The sequence below is a fragment of the Adiantum capillus-veneris genome, chromosome 9 (assembly GCF_014529385.1).
Source record: "Adiantum capillus-veneris isolate H3 chromosome 9, ASM1452938v2, whole genome shotgun sequence".
Classification (NCBI taxonomy): Eukaryota; Viridiplantae; Streptophyta; class Polypodiopsida; order Polypodiales; family Pteridaceae; genus Adiantum; species Adiantum capillus-veneris.
In genome coordinates this window covers 143,729,141-143,740,474 of record NC_140939.1, presented here as the reverse complement: position 1 = coordinate 143,740,474, position 11,334 = coordinate 143,729,141, and the positions used below count along the sequence as shown (strand labels likewise).

Here is an 11,334-nt window from a genome sequence, read left to right as displayed (position 1 = left end):
CATAATATTTTATTTTGTCATCTCCTTACTCTGACTTTGTATCATATCCATCGCATTGTAACTTTCTTGTCTCATGTCTCATAGGTCACTTTGGTCTTTCGAAGACGTTAATATAACATTTCATTTCATTTCTCTCTTTAATTATTTTTCTTTAATTTTAATTTCCTAAGCATACATTAATTCTCTATCTCTCTCTCTCTCTCTCTCTCTCTCTCTCTCTATTTCCTACACACATCTCTCTCTCTCTCTCTCTCTCTCTCTCTCTCTCTCTCTCTCTCTCTCTCTCTCTCTCTCTCTCTCTCTCTATTTCCTACACACACACACACCTCTCTCTCTCTCTCTCTTTCCTACACACACACACCGCTCTCTCTCTCTCTCTCTCTCTCTCTCTCTCTCTCTCTCTCTCTCTCTCTCTCCTACACACACACACACACGATGTAGAGAGAGAGAGAGGGGTTGGGGGGGGCATAATACCTGCGCAGCAGGTGGAGGCCAAGATTTGAGCAGAGCGCAGGCGAACATGGCCCCTGCTGCTCGCGGGTTTCGCTTTTTTTCCCCAAATTTTTTTGCGTCGCTATACACGTCAATATACGCGTGGGAAATAAAGCCTTTCCACGTGTATATCGACGCACTCTGTGACGCGTATATCGACGCCCGCTAATTTCGTCGATATACGCACGTCGATATCTCCATGTAGTGTTGTAGTGATTGCGGTAGTCGACACAACGGACGGCATTGAAAACTGAGCACTATAGATGAATTTATAAGCATTGGGCAAGGCTCGAGTGAGTCCCAAGGCAAAAACTAGCGCTACCTTCTTAGCTAGGAGTAGTTGCAAGCTTTTGGGCACTTTGCTCAAAACATGGCTTGGCTTTTGGTGGTCAACTCTCCCACTTACCATTCAATTTTTATAGTAAAACTAACCAATTGAACAATATCCGGCCAACTAATGAAACAGTGACTAGATTATGCCGCACCGTGATGTCTTGACATAATTATGACTTCCCCATACTACCTCAGCCTATTCACAAGATTGCTTTTTCTAAAAATAATTCTCGTAAAAATCTCGTTTTTTCTCTAACTAGTCATTTTTAAATCCGACGGAGACTAAAATTAGTATTTTTATGTTTAGGACATCATAAAAAGCACATTGCTTTTCAAAAACGTCAAAAAGCACGAAAAGCAAAAAATAGCGTAAAAAGGAAAAAAAATCTAAAATTGAACCACGGGTTTCCCTTGTCCACAAGAATAAGAAAGCGGACTCACTTTTCACTAAAAAACACTAAAAATCATGAAAAGCTAAAAATAGTGTGAAAAGCACTTGAAAAGAATTTTTTTACAAAATTGAACCATAGCTTCTCTGGAACCCGTAGGTTAAGGTTCCGACCCTGCTTTTTGCAAAAAAGCACCTAAAAGCATGAAAAAGCTAAACATAGCGGATTTTTTCAAAATTAAACCAAACGTCCGTCTAACCTACTGGAACATGGAAACAACCTTGTTTTTTACTTTAGCACCTTACAGTACTGTCAATCAAGCATCTTAAATCAAAATTTTACAAAATGGACATTAGAATCTGTTTTTCTTAGTTTCAAAAGAGACCCAAAAATTGGGGATCTTACAATCTTCTTCTTGACACTCTAAAGTAAGGTCCCTCTGGCTTCAACCACTTCTTCGGACCAGCTCTCTATCTCGCCAATGATTTGGCTAAGATAGTTCAACATCAGACCTGCCATCTCATCTTGGTTCTGAACTGCAATCCCTTTATTGTCATAGCGAGTGGACGTGGCCCCGAGTCTTTTTTATTTTTAGACCCGTAAAGAAGTGAGCTTGATTGGAGGCTTCTGGTTGTAGGAATGTCTCCTGGAGAGAACCTTGTATTTTTTATATCTTCCAGTTGCTCACAAATCTAGCAAGTCTAGATTTGGCTTCAAGCCATCACTTGTGCTCATCCTCAGTAGCAAGCCCATTGGCCTTTATGGAGGTAAGCAACTCCACCTCAGCTGTAAGATGCAAGAGGTGCGCCTCCCTAGATTTTTTGATTCGGGGGCACGAGCTTTTGATTCTTTTTTGAATGCTCCGAGCAAACAGGTCCCACTCATTGTGTTTGTTGAGATCGCTATCTTTTCTGAGATTAACTAGTGCTTTCTTGGTTAGGTTTCTAAAAAGGGGGTCTTTGAATAGATGTGCCCCTATTACTAGCAATTGTTTCCCCCCTCTTAGGATCTTCTCCTCCCCTTTATTCTTCATGAGTTGTATGTGTAGGGGTATGTGATCTAAAAGGCTTTTTGTTGGGACCACCTTCATCTCTAGTATCGACGGGATCCAGTCAGCTTAGTGTGAGCAATAACATCTGTCCAGTCTAAAGGCATTGCGGGCTTACTGGAGACTTGTGTAGGTGAAACCAAGCATGCTGTTCCTTGAGTAGACTTCCCATAAGCCGATCATCGCCTACTTCGCGCATAAGCTTTTCCATTTAGTTATTTTTCGAGCAAGCCAGCATACTGGCAGAACATGTTATTTCCTTGCTCTTCACTGCCATATTGAAGTCACCAACCAACAACCACTCTCCTTCAATAGGAGTATCTCTAAGATGCATCCATAATTTAGCTCTATCTTTTTCATTGCAAGGGCCGTACACATTCACAATAGTGAAGGGATGCCCTTCCCATCTGGTTCTAATCCTAAGGACTATCCCGGAGTGGTGGCTCAAAACCAACTTCGGCTCCAATTCCCTGTCAACAATAGTGAGGACGCCACTAAAACCGTTACTTCCTTCTCCATAGAATACAAGTTTCTTTCCTAGAGCTTGCCTTCCCTTGCAATGAGGATCCAAGCGGTGTTCTTGGATGGCCCAATAAATGATTGCCTTCTCCTTTTTTACTTCCTCCCAAAAGAGAGCACTCTTCTTACGGGTCTTCAACCCCTTCACACGCCAAGTATGGATAGTGAGAGACTCCATGTTAGTGAGGAATCATTGGGATAGAGGGATGAATTCTTCAGCATTCATATCATGCCCATGCCCCATCTCCTTTGACTCAGGAGAATTCAGGGGTTCCAATTTCTTTTCTTGCAGTACTGCAAATGGATTGTGAAGTGGGACAATATACCCGCCTCCTTTCAAAGGAGTGGAGGATGGAGTAGATCCTTTCACCTTAAGTGTTCTTGCATCTTTGAGCAATCTAGAGTCTCTTGACTCTACCTTCACCCTTTTGGCTCTTTTCAAACTAGGGACTTGAACAGCCGATGTAGTTGTTACCTCAGTAATTTTGGGGTAGAATTGGGAGCAAGGAACACAGTATCCTTGCATGGGCCTTCGGGGATTCGATGCATGGGATTCGATTTTCCCACAATATTTTCTTGCAGCTTGATAACCATTTTGTCACATACCATATCCTCTTTATCTTCCCCTGTACTTTCCCCTTCATTACCCTCTCCTTTTTTCTCCCACCCTTTCATCGGGGTTTCCATTTCATTGGAGACCTGTGCTCCTAGCATTATAGTGCCATTAGTCTTCATGGGGAAATCCTTGGCGGAGTGTCCAAATTTGTTGCATTCAAAACATGCTCCAAAGTATGTCCCAAAATTGAGCAGAATAGTAACAAGCGCCAGCTCCAGCATTGATAACCATGCTCTTAGGTGGAGTTTTAGAAACATTCCAGCCTATAAAAAACCTGCTTGAAACCTTACCAAACCCTCTCTTGTTAGTACAAATAAGGGGGTGCCTAGTTGGCTAGCAAGCATCTTGAGATTTTTCCACAACGATCTAGGCAGTCCCACAAACTCAACCCAGACCGGGTGGAACCCTTGTAGGGATTCAACCGAGTCAAACACTAGCTCCCATGGCACCACACAAACCGTAGTTCTCCTAAAAACAAGGGGCCCTTTGTCAAGGATATTTTCCACGTTGGAGGCCTCTTTAAATCTAATTGAACGAAAACCTTTGGCTAGGTAGAAGGTACTTTCAACTTCTCCTCCATGTCCAAGAATTTGCGAGCCCTGGAGCCATTGAATCATCTCAAACCTGTTCGAGATTCTTCCATTGAACCCAAATACAAGAGTCATCTTAGCTTGCTTGGCTAATTGCTCTTTGATAAGTGCTGGCAGAATTGCTACAGTAATAGCCTCGACAACCTCCACCTGTTGCGAAAAAGACTTTTTTAAAGCAGAAAAGAGCTGATCTGCCAAGCCCTCTTCAACCAACCCACTACAATCTTCTTAGGAGCAAGTTCTTTTGTTGTTGTTAGGGCCGATCTCTATCATTTTGTTGACTTCCTTGAGCTCTTTTTTGAGTCTAGCTCTTGCACTCTAGAGTTTTTCAATATTTCCTTCACTCAACAACCCATCCGATAAAACTTTTTCACAGTCCTTAGAGCCGAGCCCCTTGAGTATGCTAGCAAACAAAATGCCTGGCCTACGAGCTGCAGAAAGACTTGCCACCTTGTTTACGTTTGTGTAGATGGGACCCTAAGGTACACTAGCTTTGTTGGTCTTTACCTTGAATTTAAACCCTTGAGTTGAACACAGTTTTTATTTTACTTCCTCAAAGGAAACTTTTTCAGTCGAAACAACTTCGTCATTTTTCGTGGTTGAAACCCTTAGCCAATTAGGGTTGGACATTTCCACATCATCCAAGAGTCTCAAGACCAAGCCGTCTCCTTCTTCCATCGGCATGGCTACCTCCTTCTCTGGTATTTTTTTCGTCGCTAACATATGTGAGAATTTTAGTCTATCTTCATATATGGCCAGGTCATCAAGCTCCATTACCAAATACCGCAGGACAAGAAGGTGCCAGGAGGAAAGTCTAATCACCGCACGAGAATGAACCACTAAGGAAAAGATTCCAAAACAAAGGATAAAATGAGGTACTGCCAAATGGATCGCGATCCATGGGGAGTAAGCTTTTTCAAAATGTTGAACCTTTACGTGCAGAACAAGGTTTTTCAAATCCCAAGCTAAGGTTCTTATCCAAAAAACACTATTGCAAATCACCCAGGGAAGGATGGGTCATGATCAATGGAAGGATGATGGACACACTTATAATAAAAAAGTGAAAGAAGCGCACCTATGAATCTCATGCAAGAGGACCTGAGCCAGCTTTGTGAGTCTCCCTAAGTGCCGTTCTGCCTAGCCCCTCATATCACGTCGCCCATTAATGTTGAGTTTGCTTGACCTCAAATTGCACCAACTCCAAGACCTCCACGTAACCTCAATGACCTCAATAGACATTCCTATGTTATAAAATAAATTTCAAAGGAGAAACTCATATATACATGTCACATGTAACACTTGATTAAGAGAATTTTGCAAGAAGAAAAATGTCATTACTTTGTGCCGTCTTCATGAAATATTATTATTGTTAACTTAAACTTTCGCACAAGATTACTTAACCCCGTCATTCCTTTGGAAATGTTTTTGGTGGGTGGTCCCAGCATTTTTTCATTAGTATTATCTAGAATCCATGAAGATGCTCATAGGAAAAGAAAAAGGAAATTCAAAGATGAAGCAAATGGAGGGGGGAGTGTGTGTGTGTGTGTGTGTGTGTGTGTGGAGCGCATGAGATGATGAGCACAGGGGCTCGAAGGGAACTACCATGCAGGGCAAAGCAAGGAGCAGACAATTCTTTTAGTTAATGTTTATCACTTGCGTATGAGACAGCGGCCCTATCACAATAGAGTGGTTAAGTATGATGAGTTGTTTCCATCACAAACATTGTGTGCTTGAGATGAATGTCCCACTTTGGATGATGAGCTGACAAGAGAGGGAGGGGGAATCCTTTCAATTTCAAAGGGAAGTTACATTTGAAGAGTTCAATCTAAGGGGTGAGTTTCTAGCTATCGTGTGACCCAACGAAGGTACACCGAGGCGGATCGAGAATGTGGCATGCATAGTGGAAGGCCATGTTTTATGAGGGAAAATCACCAAAATATCCCTCTGATTTGTGAAAATTCTCAAAATTCACCTCAAATTTCTAAAATTCCTAAAACACCCTCGTATGTATTTTGGCTGGATTGTTCAAGATTTTATAATCTAACTTACTTTTTGGCAATTGATATCTTTTTTTGAATACTTAACATCTACATTGTCTCAAACTACCTCGCAAAAAAAGGCAATAATGTCTAAAAAATAAAGAATCAACTCAATCTTCTTATGAAAAGCTGCAAAAAAAATTAATCTTTGCAGAAATTGATCTCACAACCAGGGTATTTTAGAAATTTTGGAAAATTTGAAGGACATTTTGGGAATTTATGACAAAATGTCTCACAACCAGGGGCATTTTGGAAATTTGAAGGACATTTTGGGAATCTATGAAAAATGTTGAGGGTATTTTGGGAATTGTTTAAATTTGAGGGGTATCTACTTCTACTAACATAATATGGCGAAAGGGCTTTTCTTTACACGTGTCGCAATCTGCGACCTGAAGGTTAAAGTTCAAAAAGAAAAAAAGTGTAATTGCACGCGATAAAGACGGGGAGAGGGGGAGAGAGAGAGGCCGTCGAAAGGGGTCGGCCGTACTAGTTAAAGTAAAAGGGAAGGGGGAGGGGAAAGAAAGGAAAAGAAAAGGGAGGCGGGGTGGGTGGGGTGACACTTTAGTCTTTTTTTTCTTTTTCTTTTTAATGCTTAAGGCCACCACCCCACCCCACCCCACCCCTTTTCTAGCTTGACCTTTATAATTTCAATGCGACCAGTTTAAATGATGTAAGTTGAAATTATGAGTGATTTTTGTAGCCTTTGAACGGAGATTCCATATAAAGAATTAAAAGTAGAGCCAGAATTAGTAGACCAAGTAGTAGGTTTGCACACATTTCTCTTTAACCAAAATCTAGGAATATACCCTTTGAAATTGACAAGTTTGAAAGAAAAGTAAACAGGGAGTGTTCTACGCAGATGGCACGTGGAGAGGGAAGAGAGAGAGAGAGAGAGAGAGAGAGAGCGATGATGTACATCGCGCAAAACGAGGGAGTGAGAGAGAGAAGCGATGAGATTTTTTATAGCAGGGAATGGAGGGGCAAGACAACAGCCTAGAGATTTGTTTTCTCTATTTGTTCGGGTGTAGGGTCCCCCTCTCTCTCTCTCTCTCTCTCTCTCTCTCTCTCTCTCTCTCTCTCTTTCCGTGTCTGTGTAGCCAATGAGCTTGAGGTCAAGCGCTCTTGTGGCAAGGATATGTGGTGGGGGATTGATGGTGTGTGCGCAAGTCAATTGGCTGGCGGCAAGAGGAGGAGCTGATGAAGGCAGCCAGGGGGGAGGTAGAGGAGCAGCACGAGGGAGGGGCCAGAGGTGGGAGGGCTGTGCTGAGATCTTTGCGCAAGGAGACCTCTCTCTCTCTCTCTCTCTCTCTCTCTCTCTCTCTCTCTCTCTCTCTCTCTCTCTCTCTCTCTCTCTCTCTCTCTCTCTCTGCACTGACATGGAAGCGGGAGGGGAGAGGAATATCCCTTGGAATCCAATTGGGATAGAGGAAAGGGTTGCACCCGGGAGGAGTACTGAGAGGAGGCGATACACGAGGCAAGGAGCACAGAGAGGTTCATGCAAGCCTAGCAAGGCAGGCCCCTCTGCAAGCAAAGAAGGGGGGTCAAGGGCTAAGCACATAGGAACATGGACCAATTAAAGGCCCTAGGGCTCAGAACAGGAGAAGGAGCAAAGAATCTCTCACGAAGAATCTTGAGAGATTCGTGTTTATAAAGAGGGACCGAGTAGTAGTAGTAGACCGAAGTATGTCTATACAATCCTTTTTTCAGCTATATTAAGGAGTATCTTTCTTCATGCAAGCCTAGCAAGGCAAGCCCCTCTGCAAGCAAAGAAGGGGGGTCAGGGGCTAAGCACATAGGAACATGGACCAATTAAAGGCCCTAGGGCTCAGAACAGGAGAAGGAGCAAAGAATCTCTCACAAAGAATCTTGAGAGATTCGTGTTTATAAAGAGCGACCCAGTAGTAATAGTAGACCGAAGTATGTCTGTACAATCCTTTTTTCAGCTATATTAAGGAGTATCTTTCTTCATTTGAACAACAAAATGTTTTCTATTTGAACATCTCTCTCTCTCTCTCTCTCTCTCTCTCTCTCTCTCTCTCTCTCTCTCTAGCGAGGGATATTTTTGCCTTTTCTTGCCTAAACAACATTCTTCTTCAACCTTTTCTCCTTCCTGTGTGGTCGTGTAAGTAGAGTCCGATCACCTAGTGTGGGAGGACTCGTGGTAGATCTTGGTAGAAGCCATTCTTGGCATGTACTCTCTCTATACTTAATATAAGGAGCTGCTCTCGGATGCAAGAGACGGACTCAGTTTGGTCCCGTCCTCCCGTGCACTTTACATTGGTAGAGGCGGCGGGCAATTAGGGACGTTTCTTGCTTTTCTTGCTAATTCCCTGAGCCCGCTCATGGTGTTCTTGTTTGATAACGGGTAGAGAGAGAGAGAGAGAGAGAGAGAGAGAGAGAGAGAGAGAGAGAGAGAGAGAGAGAGAGAGAGAGAGAGAGAGAGAGAGACAGCGTCCCCCACCCAACGCCTGTCTATGAGCACCACGTAGTTGGTGGTTAAGATACTGTAGGGATGACGATGAGAGCCCTGGCAACAACAACGACACCAATGGCCAGCTTCTGCCAATTAGTAACGATGGAGTGCATCATTCCAGCGGGGCAGGCGTGGCAGTCAAAGAAGACTTTCCTTTTCACCTCCGAATCTGTCAATGAAGGCCACCCTGACAAGCTTTGTGACCAGGTCTCTGATGCAGTTTTGGATGCTTGTCTGGAACAAGACCCGGAGAGCAAGGTGGCGTGCGAAGCTTGCACTAAGACCAACATGGTTATGATTTTTGGTGAAATCACAACCAAAGTTGTCATTGATTATGGGAATATAGTGCGGGACACTTGCAGAGAGATTGGATTTGTGTCTGAGGATGTGGGCTTGGATGCTGACCAGTGCAAGGTGTTCGTTTACATTGAGCAACAGAGTCCGGATATTGCCCAGGGGGTCCATGGTCGCTTCACAAAGAAGCCAGAAGAGATTGGTGATGGTGATCAAGGGCACAGGGTTGGTTATGCTACAGATGAGATGGAAGAGTTTATGCCCCTCAGTCACGTGTTGGCAACCAAGCTTGTGGCTAAACCCACTGAGGTCAAAAAGAATGGAACTTGTTCTTGGCTTCGCCCTGATGGTAAGACTCAGGTCACCGTGGAGTACAAGAATGAAGGTGGCGCTATGATCCCTCTTCGAGTGCACAGTGTGATTATTTCAACCCAGCATGATGAGACAGTTACAAATGATAAGATTGCTACTGATTTGAAGGAGTTTGTCATTAAGCCAAGTGTAGCATCACTACAGAGGTGCTTCTTGTCAATGAGAGAACTCAAGAGATGCAGATCACAACAATTTTTCTCCCTTCTCACTTTCAGTTAATTGGTTTTTATTGCAAAGTTCTAGTTTTCTTTTTCAATTTCTCACTCTTTCTAGCCAAGTTTTTTTTCCCATTCAATTAAGCATCAAGTCAAGCCCACCAAACCCCTTATGGAAATGAATGTATGTCGCAAAAATATCGTCCCCGGGCCTCAGTCCTTCCTCGTCTTGTCCATTACATCGGGATAGCGACCTGATGTTTGCATAAGCGAGATGTTCGAGTTCCATGCCTTGATGATGATCGGCATGATGACGAGTCTAGCCCCCAAGCTCAGTCCCTTAGCCCCGAAGCCGTTGTATGATCACTCCCCCCAGATGAGGCGTTGGGGTTGATCCCTCTTTTGTCGAGTCCCTTCTCCGACCAAAATTGTAAAAAAGATGTCCATCTTTTTCTCCCTAAGGGGGGGAGGTGTGGTGTGTGGTCGTGTAAGTAGAGTCCGACCACCTAGTGTGGGAGAACTCGTAGTAGATCTTGGTAGAAGCCATTCTTGGCATGTACTCTCTCTATACTTAATATAAGGAGCTGCTCTCGGATGCAGGAGACGGACTCAGTTTGGTCCCGTCCTCCCGTGCACTTTACAATATATATATATATATATATATATACACACACATACACACATATATACATATATATATATATCCCCCAAATTTGAGGTCATTGTGTTTGTTTCTACAATATTAAAATTCCCACCCCTCTCCCTCCTTGAGAAAGTATGAGAGCACGTAAGCAAAACTCATTGACTATATTTTGTAAGTCTCTTGTCTTCTTCTTCTTCTTCAACTTCTTCTTCTTCTTCTCTCTCTCTCTCTCTCTCTCTCTCTCAAATCTCATTTGATAGTACTTGTCACTCATTTATTTATTTTGGTGATGTTAAACATTGTGTGTGTGTGTTTGTGTGTGTGTGTGTGTGTGTTTGAGTGTGTGTATGTGTGATTTAAGCTATGCAAGAGGACGGCTTCTTGCGAGTAGTCTTTGGAGAAGGTTTGCTTGAGCTTCGGCCTAAGGTTAAAAATGCTCTAAAATTACAGATTTTAAAGATTATTAGTACTTTTGGTGTGCATCTTAATGGAAGGGAGATTTGCATTGTAGATACATCAACAAAGTGAATTCCATTTTGGCTATAAAAGGACAAGCGTCAAAAGGTTATGAAGGGCTTGAGAGAGAGAGAGAGAGAGAGAGAGAGAGAGAGAGAGAGAGTCATCGGGGGGGGGGGGGGGGGGGGAGGAACATAAGCTAGTCAAGGGAGACACACATGGGGCCATGGCTATTTGTTGATACACTGGGCTGCGAGAGTCTTCTCTCATCAGCACTATGCAAGGGTAGAAGGGGAGGGTTACATGTGAAAAAGTTAAGAGTTAGGAAACTTTGCATGTCAATAAATAAGCTACATACTATTTTGACATCATAGAAAAAATCTCAAATTATTTCAAAGATTTGAAGCATCTGATAAAATTGGAATGATATAGAGATGACTCACATAAGTTAAGCTCTCTGTCTCTCTCTTTCTCTCTCTATATCTCTCTCTACATATATATATGTGTGTGTGTGTGTATGCATATGTCTCTCTCTCTCTCTCACACACACACACATATGTGTGTTTGTGTGAGTGTATAGAGAGAGAGAGAGATACATACATACACATATGTGCGTGTGAGTGTAGAGAGAGAGAGATACATACATACACACATGCACACACACCCATACATATGTGTTTGTGTGCGTATGTGTGTATACATATATATCTATATGTACACATAGTATACACACACACACACACATAGTACACACACATATATATGTATACATACATAAACACAATGTATATACTACACATATAGTACTATATGTACACACATATATATATACATACATAAACACAATGTATATACTACACATATAGTACTATATGTACACATAGTACACACACACATAGATATATATGTATACAT

General features: G+C 42.6%; 1 protein-coding gene across 1 annotated transcript; it reads left to right on the top strand.

Annotated features, from left to right (window-relative positions):
* The first annotated feature begins 8,538 nt into the window (after positions 1-8,538).
* On the top strand, positions 8,539-9,384 carry LOC147451302 (S-adenosylmethionine synthase 1-like). The gene has a single exon (XM_086520597.1). It carries the CDS (start codon positions 8,539-8,541, stop codon positions 9,382-9,384), a length of 846 nt encoding a protein of 281 aa, XP_086376723.1.
* The last annotated feature ends 1,950 nt before the right edge of the window (positions 9,385-11,334 follow it).